This window comes from Dufourea novaeangliae, unplaced genomic scaffold, assembly GCF_001272555.1.
Source record: "Dufourea novaeangliae isolate 0120121106 unplaced genomic scaffold, ASM127255v1 scaffold318, whole genome shotgun sequence".
NCBI lineage: Eukaryota > Metazoa > Arthropoda > Insecta > Hymenoptera > Halictidae > Dufourea > Dufourea novaeangliae.
Window position 1 is genome coordinate 7,298 of NW_015374196.1, and position 18,143 is coordinate 25,440.

An 18,143-nucleotide genomic window follows, 5' to 3' on the forward strand; every position below is an offset into this window, starting at 1 on the left:
GACAATATCGAGCTAATGGCTGCGAACTTCGAATATATCTCATGAAACTACGTTCTATATTACATCGAATTAGGATTATTTTAGAAATCGATATGAGATTCAAAGTGTAAAAATGTCTAGTACTTTGAATGTTTTAGAAAATTATTCGAGATAAAGATGTATAGAACTACTGAAAGTTACTTTAGATTCCTTTTCCTTATTCTGTAAATTCATTGATTGGAATATGAATGCTACTGGAAGCATGAGTATTTTCACAGGACAATGATATAAATGGAACTTTAAAACTTTTTTAAGTGTTACAGTGAGATATCGTTGAAATGACTTGAGCTTTTTGTGAAGTTAGAGACATTAATTTACTAAATGATGTGAAAAAAAAATTTGAAAAAGTTGCAATTCGTCCGAATCGTGAAGAAACTATTAAAGATCGTGTTTTACGACTTTTTAATCTGAGGCTATAATGAAAATTTAATAAATACATATCGAAGATTTATGTTAGTTATGTACATACTGAAACTTTCATTGAAATCGGTTAATAATCGTTTCTGATTGGTGGAGAAACCTAACAGTTCTTTACACGCGACACATAATCTGTATATTTTATATTTTATATTTTATATTTTATGTTTTATGTTTTATATTTTATATTTTGTATTTTATATTTTAAGTTTTATATTTTATATTTTATATTTTATATTTTATATTTTATATTAACGACATCAAAACAAAAATTCGAGTTATATCGTATAAAGTGAAAGAATAATTAGAAACAATAAAGAATAATGAATAAATTAATGATTATAAATAATGATCTACATGTTACGTAGCAAATCATTGTTTTAGAATTTCTTGTTTTTTCTACTGATTTTTACAAACACAGTAATGTAATTCATCGTAAAATCATATTGAATACGTTTTTCTGTTTAAAGATTAATGACTTACGATTGCAGTGAGCAAATTCACTCAAGATAAAAAAATCGCAATCACGGTCGTGAATGAAGTTAAATCACAATCGTGATCGTGATTCGACGATCACTGTGATAAATCACCGTTAGTGATTTTGCACGCCATCTCTAGTAAGAACAGATATTTTTCTATTATTTGTTTAGGATGTTGACAATCATTTCAATATACTTACAGAGAAATGTGGAAGGTAATTTTTTCATAGGACTGTTTATTGAAAAATCACAATGACATAACGTACACAAAACAAATGCATGATTACTACCTCCCATAATGTGCTACTGATTTCGTTGCATCAACTATACGAATCGTATTTCCATCAGATTCAACGCGCAACTATCTTTGTGTACAAATTATATTAAAATCCTTTGAGATATAAAAAAATAGATGCCTCAACAATCTCGCCTCATTCAATAGATTTTGATAGTATTTTTCTCTTGCATCTTTTGATATTGGTAAAATATATATAAAAATAATCTATGAGTACAATCGTTTTGTAAAATATACTACTATCTTGGTAATATTTTTTTTTGCGTTTCAAGAGCTTCACAGAACAGGACTGTTCAAAAAACACTTCTGTTTCTTGTAACAATCAAAATCATTTCACACAGTCTGGTATACTGTTTCGAGAACTGAAATCCATTTAGACGAAGTAAATCTTATAAAAACGTATTTTTGCATTTTCATCGCGATATTGTTTGATAAAACGGTACAAAAGTTAATACTTTAGAAAAAATACGCATAAAAGAAAATTGCGAAACATTATCTTCATACCGATTCCCCATCCAAAGCTATTACTAGAATAGTCTCAATTATGTACACGTATCTGTAATGTAGAGATTAAATAGGATGGGCTGTGTCATCTTTCGGTTAGAATATGTCGAGAAATTAAAATAAATAACGGTACATAGTCGGATAGTGTGGGGTTGATACTGCTCTTCAAAACGCTAATGTGCTATTGGACAATATGTACAAGATCGGCTTTGCACGGCGTATACATAAGCTTCTTAAAATCACGATCGACAAGAATTCCGTTTTCTCGATTGCCTTAATAATGTACATGATCGATTCGATGGGGACCGACTTAAAATTTCTGAGTCACATATGACAATTTCATGTAACGCACATAATGAACCATTAAACTGGTATCGTAAGAAGAGAATAATAATTGTACCCGTAATCATAACCTTCGCGACATCATCGCCACACCTGGCCTACAGAGACTCCTTCTATCTGAAACTCGTCTGAAAAATGAGGAGTGCATGATTTTGTTGCAAAATGAAACCTCAGAGAACCGCTTGTAAATACATTAGGTAATGTTTTACAGAGCACAAGTTTTAAATTATTTACACTGTGCTTTGAAATCATTATCTAGATTTCACCGTCGTTGTTTAATGTGAGAAAATCATGTACTTCCTCATGAGGGTCATCCTCATATGAGCTGTCCGGTACCTAAACAGAAAAAAGATGAAAACATAAACATGTGAATTATTACATTACATTAACGACGATGTTGATCTTCCTTACCTTCCACTGTAACTGATTGCCAACATTATAAAGTTCTTTCAACGATTCGGTTAATTTTCCCGATCTTTCTAATTCCTCATATTTCCTATATAATTCAAGAGCTGCAAGGGCATCTTCTGCCGAATCGTGCGTTTCAGATTGAATTTTTCTACCCAAAAAGTGCCACGTTAGAAAACGCAATGACACCATGCGATGATGAGGCAAATGGAATAACAACACAGTATCTACTATCTGTTCTGCCGGTACAACTAAATTTATTACTCTGAAAAAGCCGACGATAAATTTAATTACACGCCTACGCTATGTTTATATGATTGAGAAAAGTTTATAAAATTATCACCTGAAATCATTTTTTAGTCCATGGCCAACAAACACTATACCATTGTCAACCAAAAACCGCAGCTTTTGATAAGTTGATTTAAGAGTAGTCAAGTGTTTGCTGCTAAAGTTAGCATCCAAATCACCTGGTTGAATTCCACTGAATTTTGTAAGGTAGTCAACCACTTGTTCTTGAGTGCTTATGTAATCATCTATGAAAGGAATACCTTCCAAAGGACCTTGTCTGCTTGAAATATTAAATACTTTAAGTATACACTATTAAATTATAAACAATACTTCGTTGATGGTTATATGAAGTTGAAGAGAGGTGTAGAAAAACAAATGAACGTAAAGAGTGAACTTCATCTTAAGCCTATTCGTGAACTCTGAGGATACCTAATCTAAAAATGGCTTTCACGTAGTTTTGCTCACAGCTATAAAAGATTCTATCCGTAATGATAATGGGATAAAATATAACTTAAATTTCAAGTTTTTTCTTGGATAGGATTGAGGTAATAGCAGAATATTAAACAATTGTACACACCCGCGTATACAAGTAATTCGCGCAACAGACATATGACTCGGTTTTATAGTAGACATTTTCCCGTCACTTCGAAGTTCAGACTCCTCCTGATTCAACGTAACAAATTCTGCATCGATTCCGACTAGTTCTCCTACAAAAATATTTTCATTATCAATTATGCTATTGTATAGCTTGAAAAAGTTTTTCTTCGAAACTTTTTTTGTTTTGCTTCAACCTTTTTTCGGCATTTCATCTGATGTCAAGGGCGTAAATGTGATGCCTCTTGTTCCTCCACTACGAGCGATACATTTGTCTTCTCCAAATACATCGTACGTGAGGGGACTAACAAAAGGTGCTGGTTCGGGTGCTGGCACAGCCGTGTAATGAAGAACGCAAGGAACTTTCCAATCGAGATTAAACCAAACTGCTTCTTGTGGTGTCACTGCTGATATGCTAAGACAAATGTACAAGTTTCAAATTTAAATTGTGGTACTGAAATTGTCAATATTTTAAAACCATGCAGCAGCAAGAGCTGTGAATACCATTCGTTAAATATAAGTATATAACTTAAATTAATAATATTGATTCATCTTTGCTATATAATCTTTAAAACACTATAATAGTAATTTATCAGTATTTCTTAATTTCCAAATTTTATATTACACGAATAGAATAGTTTGTTTGACTTACCAAAAATCATTAAGAATATACCACTGTGAGACCGCACTGCCACTCGACCTTTCATGATAATGTGGTCCGACCCGTAGCAACGCAACAATGTTCCTCCTGTCTTCGTTATTTTTATCATCGACGTAACAAATAACAGCACTAAGGCTATACTTTTTATAAGGCTATACTACTTATATTTCGCGAAAATAGTAAGACGTGGTTGTCATTGAATAATTTGTGATAGAATGCAAATTATTAGCATTTTGCTTACTACAACCGAGCTTTCTTCACTCGCATCTGTACTTCTACCGTCGCCATTATCTGGTGTTGTGGTGACATAATTTTCTGTTTTCTTTGCGTTTGATTCCGCTGTCAGACTCTTTGAGTCCTGTTGCGCCTTACCGTCACCTTGGCCATTTTCTACTACAGTCTCTTTGATAGGTTTACTACTTTCAGTAGAACCGTTCTTTGGGTTATTAATCTTTTCTACGAATAGTTCACCGCTACTGTTTAGAGAAATCTCAATATTGTGGGGTATCCACGAATGTGAATAGTATAAGTGACTAGGTGGAGTTGCAATAGATGTTGTAGTCATTGTGGGAGGTGTTGCAGGTGGAGTTGACAGATTTTCTAATAGAAATTAAGAATATTAACTGATTACGGCAGATACTTTAATGGTAACAGAGTAATTTCTAAGAATAATAAACGTACCTGAATCTTTACCCGCATGTCTAAATCTACAACCAACTCGGGTGCAATTATTACCGTACCGACAGGGTTTTACGGTAACAGGAACGGGACTTGAAGACGGGCTACTTTCTATTCCACATAATACTTTTTGGACAACAATGTCCATTTGGGATTGCCAAAATGACTTATCCTACAATAATGATTCATTCAAAATATTTAAACACAATTGTAAAATACATTATTGTACTCCAAAAGTTGCACTCATAGACACTACAATATCAAACACAGATTTATTTAGACATCTTCTCTGAAGAGTTGTGACAATTTTATAGAATTAAAATGCAAATAAAACAACCTTATCCGTTGTTATGACTGCTCGCTATGTGACCATTGGTTTTTTTAAATTTTAGGACGTATGTATAAGTTTGTGATCTATGTACCTGTTGTGTGTCTAAACCACAGTTCAGTGCCAATATTTGAGGTAGTTTAGTCAATTGTCGAAATTGGAGAGTAGGTGTAAATTTTTGACAACTGTCACACCATGCAGGTGTAATTTTCTCGGGTCTTAAACTGCGGGCAAGAACACTTGTAAACGGAACCTCCTCTGCTATAAAAGGTAAAATGCATTTGTTTAAGTTACGAGAAAGGTGTATTCAACACGCACGGAAAAAACCGTATAGCTTGAATATTGTCTTACAAGGATCTGTTAATTCCGGATAAACTAAGTTACATAGTAACATGATGGAATGTTTTGTAGCTTCTTGCCCACATTTGAGACAACAATGCATGTGCGTTTGTTCCGATCCAAACAGACGACTGATTTCTGTCTCTTCATCTCGCACTTCGTTCTCTTCGATAGATTTTTTGTTGTTCTTATCTACCCGCAATAAAGATCAATATAAAATTTCAATGAATTGATTTTAATAATACTCAATAAAAAGTTAATAATATACATATATAGAAAGTTATATATTTTTATAAGTACCTCTATTTTTATATATTTGCTATAACCAATTACAGTTTGCATTACAAAACAAGTGATAGAATGTTTAAGAATCCTTGCCGAAAATGTGATTGGCATTAATATTATATTGTCGGAAATATTTAATTTATTGTGAAATAATTTCGAGTAAGCCAAATATTCTATGCTCAAAGCTATAACAGTTATTGTCAAGGACAATAACGATCAAATGTTGATCGAAGAATTTCTACCATGCCATAAATTGTTACAAATTTCTCGCATAAAACTCTACCAAGACGCAATTAAATTAAACAATTTTTAGTTAACAATTGCCACCAACATTACGACACGGCTATTATTTAATAATTTACAATAAAATAAAATTTATTCCACGTGAAAGTTCATAAAACGATCCATATCTTGCATGTTTCTGTATATCTCAATTTCTATCTGTTATAATTATTAACAATTCGCATTGTAAAAGGGATGAAACAATGTTGAACATCTCCCACCAAAGATGTGATTGTTATAAACATTACAATATTAAACTTATTCTGAAATAAATCAAAGAATTCCTACTGTTCTACAAATTTTTATGAATTCCTTGTTTAAAACGCTATCAAGGCACATTTTCAATAAATAATATTTAGTTAACAATCGTCATAAACATTAAGACATAGTCATTGTTTAATAGTTTGCAATAAAGTTAAATTTATTACACGTAAAAGTTCATTACACGGTTCATATCTTGAAAGTTTCTGTATATTTCCATTTATATTTGTTATAAACAATAACAATTTGCATTACAAGACAGCTGACAGAATGTTTAACAATATTTCTCAGAGAGGTAATTGTCATTACAATTACCTTATTAGAAATAATAAATTAATCGAGAAATAATTTTTGGCGAGCTCGAGTTTCCAGTGCACTCAATGTTTGCGCACTTGACCGCGCACCAGTGCGCGCAAGTTCATGGTCGCTGCGAGCCCATAAATACGAGCGCGCAATAACAAATCCTCAGTCCACTCGCGTCCGTGGGCCTCGTCGAGGTCTTTCGATTGCTGACCACTGGTGGACACTGATCAAGGAAGGTTCAAGGGGTCCTCTCTATTATCCGAACTCGTCGAGGTCTCCCCACGACTGCTGACCACTGCTGACCACTGCTGACCACTGCTGACCAATGCTGACCACTGGTGGACACTGGTCAAGCGGGGTTCAAGGGGTCCTCTCTATTATCCGAACTCGACTCAGGGGTTCGTTTTTTTTATTTTTTTTTTATTGTGATTCATTTTAATTAATTGGGTTATATTTTAATTTATTTTAATTAGGTACGTGTGTTTCATTTTAATTTACGGTTAGTAACACCTAGATAGATCAATAATCTGCGATCGAATATTTAATTGAATAACATACGTTCAATAGACTACAGTAAAAGTTAGTAATATACAAACAGTTCATTATGTAGGGTAGTCTACATGTCAAAATTCAGTTATGCTAATTTTGTTTAAAATTAAATTCGTAAAAAAATTTATACTACATGGATACTCTTGTTTACTCTTTAAGAAATGTATAATAAAAAAAAAGAATTTTAAATTGACTTCAATTTTAAAGCATTGCTTATACTTATTTTTACAAATGGGGCATGCAATTGTGGAAAACAATGTCTTCTTTCCTATAAAAAAAGGGAATGAAATGAAATTCATAAAAAACAGTGTGGAACAAGCAATTGGATACATTTTATCTTCGTGTAGCATAATCAGGAACAAAAAGGGGTGCAGTATCCTAAGAATACAGCAATAAATAATATTTTACATAAAATAATATTCATGTGTGAAAATATGCTAGATCAAACGATGTTGAACTAAATTGCCGTTGATATTCTTCGGATATATTGCCAATTAAGTGCAAATGTACAGTCGGATACAAAATGAAAAATAAACACAAAGAGTGCCCAATGTGAAGGTTACACATGAATTGTGTTTACCTTTCGATGCGATCCACATATATTTACCATCCTTCCCTTGCTTCCTCCTTCTCTTCCTCTCTTCGTCGTGACTTCTGTACCGCGAGCCAATGTCCTGCAAGATACTAGGGAAGTCTTGCTCATTATAAACGAATGGTGGACATGTAGGACCTGATTTGAGACGAGCTGCTTCCTCTTCCTCTTGATGTCGTTTCCTTGTCTCCAGTATCTCATAATGAATTTGATGAAGAATAAACCTATTCCAACTCTGAAAGGTTGTTCAAAGTGATCAATGAACACTGAAACTTTACAATCTAGACTCCTCTCGATTATCGTCTGGCTTGTTCTACACGATTATTGTCTACGCATTACCCCCACCACTGAGGGGGGGGGGGTGGAACACTTTTGTTACCAAGCGTCAGGCTTCGAGCAAAAAACGAATTTACGAAGGTCTGAATCATTTCTCCCTAAAGGATTATTGTCCTGGTGCGGACCCGAATTCGGGACGATAATCGAGAGGAGTCTGTATTTTTCTCTGGAAAGAATAGACCATCATATTTCGAAACAATTGGGGAATATTAGCCAAATATCAGAAATGAATGAAACACTCCTAGATATAATAATATTTTTATTAAACATGCAACTTATATGAAAACATAAAAAATTCAAAGCTACCAAACACCCCATTAGTTGACAAAGTTGAATAAAAAAATAATACTGTTGAATATCGTATATCATACTTGTATTAAGCGATTCAAGTTGATTTTTCTTTTAGCTTCCGGGTGTAGATCGCTCAATATAAGTCCTAACGCAGCTGCTTCTGGAACTGTCCTAAAAGCTCGAAGGAAATTTGCAGCTTGACAAGGCAATCCCCGAGACGTGTCTAACATGTGGAATAAGAATCCTAGTTCACAGGAGAGACAGAATTCTCTTTGGCACGAGTGTGAGAGTAACGCTATTCTCACAGGTTCACAATAATAGAGTAACTGAAAAGCCAGACACGAATCTTGTAAAGTACATTCTTTCGACAAAAAAAAGCCGGTTGATTATTGCCTGTATCGTTGCACTTACCTGTAACATAGCATTACAATAACTGTTGGGAAGCGTGGCTTCCAGTCCACAGAAGTTGGTACGATTATACTGATCGAAATCGAATTCATCGTAACCGAGACGTGAGTATTTCACCTCGATTTTACGATAACGCTTAGGTATGGCCACAAAGGTACCGTCATCTGTCTTAGATCGTGAGTCCCCCGCGAAAAGCTTTGCAACTACGCCACGTCGTTTTTCCAAATTGTAAGGTATCTGCAAAACAGGTATTATTTATTTTTTTTCAATTAATCGAATGACTGCTTTTTTTTTTTGTTATTTTGGGATGGCGTATACGCGATTTATAGTACGCATCGACGAATGCTTCTCAATCGCGCGTAATTTGTCAACATAATTTGGACCGTGAAAAAATAAATAATACCTATTAAATAAATATTACAATCTTTATTTCACTCAAATACAACTTCGATTATACATTCTTTCAGAAATATGTTCCACAAGCAATAAGCGTACTAAGATTATTGAGCACAAACTATGAAACGGAAACAAAGACAATGCATCAGTTACAAACATATTGTGTTTTAAGGCGAGATTCAAAGGCAGCAGATCTATCTCACACTGGCTTATAAAATACAGGGATTTGAGATTGTAAACATCGATATGAAACTCTGATATTTTCTTTAGAAGCATTTTGTCAATGTGACTCGACTTACTTTTTTCTTTTTTAAACTTTCGCTATTTTTAACCATTGACAATCGTGTACTCGATTTGCGCTTCAAATACTTCGAGGACATAATTATACAGATATATGTTTTTTATTTTCAAATTTGAGATCTTTAATAATAAATATTTCAAATTTTATGCAATCTCAAGAGTTAGTAACAATATCATTTCTCTTTGAAGAAATTGAACTGGTTCTTAATAACTGTACTCTCACACAGTCATCAAAGCTCAGTTGACAAATTTAAAAATGTTTGAAATAGATTAAGTTTAGAAAAATTTAATGACTAAAGGGAAACGTTAAAGACATATAAATATACATTTTATGATAAGAACTAACAGCTCTATAGTTTTATCACTTTGGTGATAGAAATGAGATCAAGTAAACATAACATATTTACAGTTAAATTTGTTTCTAATAGTTTCTTTTGCTAAAGATATTAATATGAAAGCGAGAAAGTAATTAATTAAAAGAACGTGAACAATATTTCAGCATTATGTAAGTACACGTTTTCAATGCCTCACTCAGGTCTTTTTTCTCATACATTACTGTAGAGGAAATTATTAGAATACTGTGGACTAGTTTATGAAAATATATCACGTTTCTTAAACGTTGTTTATAGACTATAATATTTATCACGGAACGTTATCAGTCTTAATCGCGTTATATAATTTTGATTCCTCTGCAAAATTAATGGTTTCATTCATATTGAGCTCGTCTCTTTGTCGCAAATAACACATTGTTCTGATTCATTGTACTGATTTAATACTGCGATTATACCACCAAAGCTACAATGAAGTAATTAGTAGAAAATACCTCTTAGGTATTCGATATAGTTAATATTTTCTTGCAAAACTGATCCAATTAACACACACTACGTGTGTCAGCATATACGGAATGTATAGTTATCATAATTGATTATAACTACACATTCTATATAAAATCAATGAAACAATGTTCCCTGGGAACTTAAACTATTTAAATTCAAAGACAAATAGACGTTCACAACTTTCAACAGTAATAATTTGTTGTGTTTTATCTCTTCATCCATGATATAACTGGCAACAAGAAGTTTAAACATCAAAAATGTAACATAACTTATCTTCTAGAAGTATAATTGGAAACCACGGGGGAACACTCGAATGAAGGGAAAATAGGAAATTTGGATTTTAGGAGAGTGTCTGGAAAGATTTTGAACAATACTGTAGTAAAGTGGGAGAATATTGTTTCCTCACTTGATTTCTGCGAAACGCCTGAGGATTTGGGGCGTAACCGATTGTTCCTTGCATTTTCATTGTGCGCAGAATTTCGGGATCAATCGATGGCGTTTTCCTGTGAAAGTACGGAATAAATAAAGTTTTAGAAGTTGTTACATACAAATTGACATTTGTAACTATACTACACATTTCAAGTTCAAAGTTATAAATTTATATTCTTTACTATACTTGGTTCTACTTGAACATCATTAAATGTCTCCAATATGTGATCCATCAATTGCTGCAACATACCTATAAACTTTCTTTAGATATTCTTCTGGCCAATCACTTAATAATGGATGCCCGGTATAAACAACAGGTATTGTACTTAGCGGTGTAACATCATCATCAAATGCTATAGACTGAATTGATTCAACTGGATCAGCAAATTCTGTTGGCCTAAATAAAGAAAAATACAGATTTCTTTACTGCCTTTCAAGTTTGTCTCTTGTGTAATTCCGAATCATTATATACTAATATAACTACTAACCGAGAAAATGTATTAAACTGTGGTTCAGGTGTATTTGTAGACATAAGATGTATGGAACCTGCTGAATCTCCAAAACAGAGGCATTGAGATGTAGAGGATACATCAAACGATAAAATCATAGTACCACCAGTAGCAACCTACCAATACAATAAAATCTGTATGCAAGAAATGCAACTAGGGACTTTCTCCTAAAAATTTTTACATATATTTACCTGATACAAACATGTCATAGATGGTTGTACATTAGCGTAGATAGTATCAAGAAGTTGCATTTGTCCCAATGGTGATATAACAGCTAAACGACTTGAGTAGCTGGGTAGGAACTTCAATAAAAGGGGGTATACTAGAGTTGTAACAGGACTCAACGCTCTCATTTGTCTGAGATCATATGCCATTAAGAATCGATCTACCGAGAGACCCTGACGACTAAACCCATAAATGCAATTAGTAAGACACACTTTAGACATAACTAACAATTTTTAACAGCTTTCTTAAATTTCTGATTAATCTGTATCTTACCTATTACTGAAACCACACGTAACGAGGTAATTTCCTTGAACATCAAAATCACTAAGTGACCCACTATGAGTATCGAAAGTATGTTCTACTGATAATGTATTTGGATCCCTGAGATCAATTCGTCCAGCAGGATTGCCAGCACATATAAATCTACTATGCTGCCTTAAAATTGCACAACCACTTTCCCCTACATTTACCTATAAGTACAAGAAAGTACTGATCCATGAACGCAGAGTTAATTAATGATTTTACTAATATTTATAGACACTCACTACTCCAGTCTCTTTTCCTCTGGTGAGATTAAAATCAATTATTTTATCCTGATGTCCCCCCATTAGTAATCTAGTCGGAGAAATTTGAAGCATGCATTGCATGTCTATCATATTCGATGACCTATAATGTTATGCACAATTATAGAAAATATTTAATCATTTCCAATGTGTAATGTATAAGATTAACATACATATGTGTAAATATTGGTATGCCTCTCCTCAATTGACATCTTAATAAACTTTGTGTCAAGATTAAAATTCCCTCGTCCAATGGATGAATATGCCGAACTTCTTGTGTAGCATGTACTTGAAAAGAGGTGTATTTTTGTAACCCAGCCCCATAGTAAGATGTTACGTGACCCTACAAAATTTTTTGTTTGATCACCATTTCTAAGAATACTTAAACTTGTTAGATCAAACTGTGTAACAATTATTCTTATACCCCTTGATTCCCCATCCACATAAGTTCTTCGACAGTGTCAAAAGTGGCTGTAGATACACCAAACCTATCCCCCCCATCAGCAAGTAAAGTACGAGTTTCATGAAACTCGGCTCCAGCAAACTCTTCTCCGAATTGTTCTGTAGCAGGTACATATTCTTCAGTGGACAATACATAATTTGTGTCTTCCCCTGGAATAAAATATGTAAAAGTTGACCAAGAAAACACTTGATAGTGTCGGATACCGGCCATACGTTTATTAATAATATCATTATTGTTTCTAGCAGTTCTCATATCTACAACAGAATTGCAAAATCAAATTTTCTAATTAAAACAGCAGTAACATATTCAATTTTCAAATTGCCTCATCCTGTGAAATAATGACAGTTAATGAAGCCTAAACAGCTGGGCAATATAAACAAAAATATACTTGAAAACAATAGAAGGACAGATAGCAATCAATAACAATTTATTGAATTAACAGATAAGCATTTATTAGGCAAATATATTCTGATACTAGTAGGTAATAATTCATAATTTAAGATTTGGAGAGCAACATTTACAATAATATGGAGTATTGATTATTAAAACCAATACAAACAAAATGAAATTCACACAATATGAAAATATTATTTGAAAATACATATAAGACGGTATAGCTACATAATCAATTTTTTTCGTTATAAATCTTTTTCCCTTGGAAATCTGAAATGATAGAGAAAACCTGCTGCCGGATCCGATTATTTCTTAAATTGTATGAAAGACATTGAACATTTTTTACGAGGAAAAAAAAAACAAAATCTTTTTTGTAGCAGAGTGTAAATTAGGAAAGGAAGGGTTGGAAAATTTCTATTTCGAATTTTATTGATCTCTGGTAGCAGGACGCCAGATCGCGCATCCTGATCGAAGCAACGAGTGTCACGAGAGCGAGTAGGTTTCGCGCCATTCCAAGTCTTCGAGTTTACAGTCAAATAGACCGCACATTGACGGGATGCGGAGTTTCTGGCGGCTTTATTGAAAGGGAAATAATGCTGGAAAAGACGAGGATTAGTACTCACAAAGCTGTTCCTGTTCGTCGCCGCCGCCGCTCTCGGCCGTGGCCTCTACGCTCAGGTCGTAGTGGCCTAAAACCGGATAGTCCATAATATTCCCGTCTTCAGTCTGTTCGTTTTTCAAACATCGAATCGCCGTCAGTCGGAAGGTAGCTGTAGAATCGTCGTTCTGACGGTCGTTCTCTTCTCATAGCACACTTTCTGACACGCACACGCACGCAGCCACGCACCTTAGTCGCCTTGGCAACTGTGCAACAAGCGAAACACTTCGTCACGGATATTCACCGTTTTCCCGCCACTACACGATTGAAACGATTAACATCGCACGCGACATAATGCGTCCAGAACCGCTTTATCGCGATACGCGAGGTGGCCGGATCATCGATACACCTTTAATTCATGATTCCACTTTTCTACGCGTTTCACTCGTATAAGGTTGTATGACGGCCTTGAAGGTGGCGACATCTGCTGTTGCCGCGTCGACCAGTAACGCCAATGGCAAGGACGCGAAAATCACTAGGCCATGCTCGTTTTCCCGCTCGAACTTGAACGCGAAACGAAGGCGCGAAATCGAACGCGGGATTTAATAAGGATTTCGTTTAATCATACGCAAGGATGGAAACTGTGCATATAAGTTGTAAACCTTGGGTAATTTCGCACTTACCATTACGATTTAGAGAAATTCAATTTTATATTTGATTCGCTAGATCAGAATTTTTTTAAACATATTACTTTTTAAGATTTAATTCGTTTTCAGTATTTTGTAGATTTTAGGATCGTAAGGTAATGTTTGTTTGGACGTATGCTAATATATTTGTTTCATCTTTCTTGAACGTTTGTAACTACCTACACGTTTTTTGTAGCATTCAGACATTTTAGAAGCGAATGTAGAAACTGTTGATGATATTAAATTTGAATTACTTATGTTGACCAGTAGCATTGTGTGAAGTATTAGAATAAATTTTGTACATCTAGAGAATAATATAATGTATTTATTGAACACCAATATATGTACATATGTATATATTTGACGAATTATATTTAACATTTTGCATATCACGTGAGAAACAATGAGGATCACAGAAGTGTCGAAGGAATGTACAGGTTTTTGTTTAGAAAATACAATGTAAATAATTTGTAACACTTTCAAAAATACATTCATCTTTCAGTACTTTTACGTGGTCTGTGCGTTGTTCGTACGTGGAAGGATATGAGGAAGCAAGGACGTTTGACTCCCTTCCGTTTCCGGTCTCAAACAGATTTTGCGGTCTTCTGTTCGCATACACATTCTCCTATTTGTCACGTCATCTAAAAAAAAAGAAATAATTAAATGATGTTAATTGTTTAAGAGCAGGTCTATGTGAAAATTACCTGATAAAAAAAAAATGGTATGGAACTATTGAGGGTTGTAAGCAAATAGATTGCGTAGCTTAGCATCAGCAGAGTTTCAACTGTTAATACAAAGTTGCTAGTAAATCGTTGGAGCCGCTAAGTACAATTTGAAAGCAATAACGTCTTTTATGGAAGTCCTTTTGGATGGTGGGTTTTCCAAGTAGTAAGAATTGTTCAGAAAAAGTCGTGGATATAATTGTTATGCGATACGTGAGACCTAATACATGAAAAATAACATTATTGTGTCAATAAATATCTTATGAAATATATTTTGTTAACCTACCATTTAGTCTAAGACGAGTACCCTGTTAGTGTTAACACGAGTGTAGTTTCAAATAACTGAATAGATCGGCCTTACTAGAACGAATATAAAGTATTTTATATTCTCTATAACGAGTAATTAGAATTTTAAATATTTCAACATCTGATTCACAAATATTAAAGAATTAATAGAAGTATTCAGTAGCTGGTCCTACCAACAGGATGATTCGACATAAAGTAAAATGTAAAAGCAATTTAAATTCCAATTGAAGAAAGCTCATATTATTATATAAATTCAACCGCGCGTTTTTATGCAAATAATATTTAGCAATACTTATTTATTTCGATGTCGAAAAAATTTCAATACCTTCAACGACATTTAATGTTTTCGTGTAAATCGGAAATGAAGAATGAAACTGTAATTAACTGTAGGAACCTGATATTTCACTTAAAGACGCGATATATTATGCAAGGAAGTCAGGCGCAACAACAAAGAATTTATAGTAAGGTAGCTAGTAAGCGATTGTTTTACGGATAGTAAGAATGCAGTTTACGATGCAGATGTCCTGTTCACCTAGTCCGTTTGCTAAAGCTGAAGCAGATTCCTGCGAAATCCGAAGACTCGTTTACCTTAATGTCGTCGAATCAGCCGTGTGCGATGCTGAAGAGCGTTAATGTGATTTCCAATTTCGTCCTCATTCTCTGCTGATTGACGACGTGACATCCGATTATTCGGGGTGCCGCTCAATGAGCCAGCAGTTTGCGTGGAGGGTTGCGACGGAAACGAGGAACGGCGAATTAGCGGCGGTGGTCTTGCACCTACGGGGGTTCGATTCAGCCATTTACGTACGATATCTTTTTATAACCTTGCACACAAGCTGGTCTAATTATATGCTACCTAATAAGCGTAAAGCGGATCGATGCATGCCTTGCATTTCAAAAGACCTCTGACTCTTCATCGGTTCCCTCGGAATAAAGCGTCTCTGCACGGGAAGTTCGATCGTGGAAGCTTTTCTCGAGCTGGCATTACCTGCCTTAGACGAGTCCTTAGGCGGTTTTTAAAAATATGCACATGTACGTATACTCGTGTTTGTTGGTTTTTGCGTAGACACAGAATGAAATATTTTGTTATTCGTTATATATGGCGGACGTGAAATCAATCAGTGTAAAGCTTCGTTACATCGATCTCTTACAAAAATATAACGTTTCTAATGGAACAACGTGCTTTATACGTACTATTTCCCTATAGATAACATACTATACAAACAACATTATTTCTCTTTTAATTCGGATCTACGATAGTATTCTCTATTTCTATCTCACTTTCGTTCACGGCATTCCGTAACGTATACTCGCTAAATAGACTTTGAAAGCGCTATCTTTATTTCGCATATGTTTATCATACGAACGTTTTAATATGTTTACATTTCTCGAAATTCTGCCGTTTTACGTGAATCTACACTGATTGGATTTGCAAACCACGATAATATAGAATTCAGAAGAATCGTGCTAACTCTTCGATCTGGATTCAAAATTAAAGTAAGAAACTAGTGCGGTCGCCGCGGTAATACCTTGTCTCTAGCGAAACGTATTCGCAACACTTCAACTAGAGCAGCTATCGCTGATATCAGAAGCATCGTCACGAGAATATGTCCTGCCACTGGAACAGATTTCATTCGACGATCTTTCCCGCAATCTTCCGTGCTTTCTGTCAAGTTCTCACTATCGGTCTCCTTCGAGACCGCCAACCCTTTGCTATCATCGTCGATCGTCTTGCTCGTATCTTCTCCAATCTTCTTCATCAATTCGTCGGTCGTATAGATTCGCACATACGTGCAATTCCCGTCGTAATCGGTGCGGAAAACCGACTGTAGGCGATCCTCATAGCCGAGTCTTGGACACCGCTTTAATTTCCGATGGTCTATCGGAATCACTAATGTATTGGACATCGTTGCGTTTTCCATTTCTGTGGTATCATTTGTATCGATGGTCTGGTTGCGACTGTAGTAATTCGTGTTCAACAGTAATCGTAAAGGTAAAGATAATAGCACACCGAAGATCGTTAGAATCACGAGAATGCTGACGTTAATGCCTAGCGAGATGCGTTTCTCGGACATCTTGATGGAACGTTGAAAGGCAAATTATATTCACAAATTGTTTCTCCTCGAACAATGTAGCATTTTCATCGGTTGCATTGTATAACACACGGCTTCCATACTTTCCACGTTCATGCTGGGTTCTTCAGACACTGACCGTTCTTCAATGGACGTTGTCTGACCTCAGCAATGGTTCTAGAACCTTCCAACTCCTTATCAACTGGAATAATTAAGTCAATCACAATGTATCTTCTCGTAACTTTCGTTCAGACGCAACTGTTGCACATGCTGTTGTGACTGCAGTTCCAAGTGAACCTGGACGTCGACTGATATTGATTTCCAGGTGGAGATAGCCACGTACGCGCAAGTCCCACGGAACCTCTTCTGCCGAGGAATCCCGCACTTGGCGGTAATTAAATGTCGTTTAAATTGAGCTTGCTGTTAAACAGTCGGCGCCTATGTAGAGACTAAATCGATAGGATGCTCGAGTTACAGCTTTGAACGTCAATGGCGGGTCGCAAGTGTCCGATTCTAAAAAAAATCACTGCGTGTTACAGTAGGGGGAATATATTTTTACGCAGACACAGTTTTCAGATTGTGCTGTATCTAAAATTTTTAAATATAACAAAAATCAGTCGCTATGCGTGCATATGTATTGTACAAGGTCGTTATCACTTTGGAAATAGTATCGACGCTTTCTGGAGGTAAGAAGATTTAGAGATACATTTAATTAGTTTTTATTCTATGTTTTTATTACATTTAGTACAGAATCGACCGAGTTGTCAAAATTGTCCTCAACAGGCTAATTATCCCGAGTAGTATTTGAAAAGGTAATTAATTTTGTCTTGGTTACAAGGATTATCGGCGTGAATTGACATTCATTAAATATTTCACGTCTGTTCTACCAACGCCATGTTTATTGCAAACAAAAAACAAAGCCTACAAAACCAGAGACTGCGCAAATTTGCTGCGCCGGCTGAGCTT

General features: G+C 34.9%; 2 protein-coding genes across 4 annotated transcripts in view; both read right to left on the bottom strand.

The window, feature by feature from the left end:
* Positions 1-13,771, bottom strand: part of LOC107192263 (PAB-dependent poly(A)-specific ribonuclease subunit PAN2) — a 16,416-nt gene extending 2,645 nt beyond the window's left edge. The window contains exons 1-22 of the mRNA XM_015581479.1: positions 13,417-13,771; positions 12,362-12,549; positions 12,111-12,280; positions 11,920-12,040; positions 11,648-11,844; positions 11,341-11,554; positions 11,129-11,265; positions 10,891-11,037; positions 10,618-10,714; positions 8,683-8,916; positions 8,352-8,597; positions 7,633-7,879; positions 5,385-5,564; positions 5,128-5,294; positions 4,709-4,877; positions 4,269-4,627; positions 4,019-4,179; positions 3,564-3,781; positions 3,350-3,479; positions 2,828-3,049; positions 2,488-2,749; positions 2,374-2,412 (exon numbers count right to left, since the gene is read on the bottom strand). Coding sequence (XP_015436965.1) covers positions 2,374-2,412; positions 2,488-2,749; positions 2,828-3,049; positions 3,350-3,479; positions 3,564-3,781; positions 4,019-4,179; positions 4,269-4,627; positions 4,709-4,877; positions 5,128-5,294; positions 5,385-5,564; positions 7,633-7,879; positions 8,352-8,597; positions 8,683-8,916; positions 10,618-10,714; positions 10,891-11,037; positions 11,129-11,265; positions 11,341-11,554; positions 11,648-11,844; positions 11,920-12,040; positions 12,111-12,280; positions 12,362-12,549; positions 13,417-13,501 — 3,990 coding nt within the window. The 5' untranslated portion in view covers positions 13,502-13,771. The remainder of the gene's footprint in view (positions 1-2,373; positions 2,413-2,487; positions 2,750-2,827; positions 3,050-3,349; positions 3,480-3,563; positions 3,782-4,018; positions 4,180-4,268; positions 4,628-4,708; positions 4,878-5,127; positions 5,295-5,384; positions 5,565-7,632; positions 7,880-8,351; positions 8,598-8,682; positions 8,917-10,617; positions 10,715-10,890; positions 11,038-11,128; positions 11,266-11,340; positions 11,555-11,647; positions 11,845-11,919; positions 12,041-12,110; positions 12,281-12,361; positions 12,550-13,416) is intronic.
* Positions 13,772-14,596: 825 nt separating this feature from the next.
* On the bottom strand, positions 14,597-17,488 carry LOC107192267. Of its 3 annotated transcripts, XR_001516292.1 has the most exons (6): positions 16,635-17,488; positions 15,962-16,109; positions 15,694-15,882; positions 15,086-15,159; positions 14,782-15,019; positions 14,597-14,718 (listed from the first exon to the last, which is right to left on the bottom strand). XR_001516292.1 is itself a non-coding variant. In XM_015581484.1 (4 exons), exons 1-3 carry the CDS (start codon positions 17,178-17,180, stop codon positions 15,695-15,697), a joined length of 882 nt encoding a protein of 293 aa, XP_015436970.1. In that variant the 5' UTR covers positions 17,181-17,488; the 3' UTR covers positions 14,597-14,718; position 15,694. The 3 variants fall into 3 exon arrangements, 1 of the variants encoding a protein (XP_015436970.1); XR_001516293.1 differs by lacking the exon at positions 15,086-15,159; XM_015581484.1 differs by lacking the exons at positions 14,782-15,019; positions 15,086-15,159.
* Between the last annotated feature and the right edge of the window lie 655 nt (positions 17,489-18,143).

Bases quoted from the DNA above. Each gene is read 5' to 3' on its own strand.
- LOC107192267 (XM_015581484.1), bottom strand. From the start codon at position 17,180: ATGTCCGAGAAACGCATCTCGCTAGGCATTAACGTCAGCATTCTCGTG. The intron at 16,110-16,634 runs GTATTACCGCGG...AAACCGCCTAAG, and splicing joins TACGTTTCGCTAGAGACAAG to GACTCGTCTAAGGCAGGTAA. The intron at 15,883-15,961 runs GTAGCATATAAT...GAACCCCCGTAG, and splicing joins ATCCGCTTTACGCTTATTAG to GTGCAAGACCACCGCCGCTA.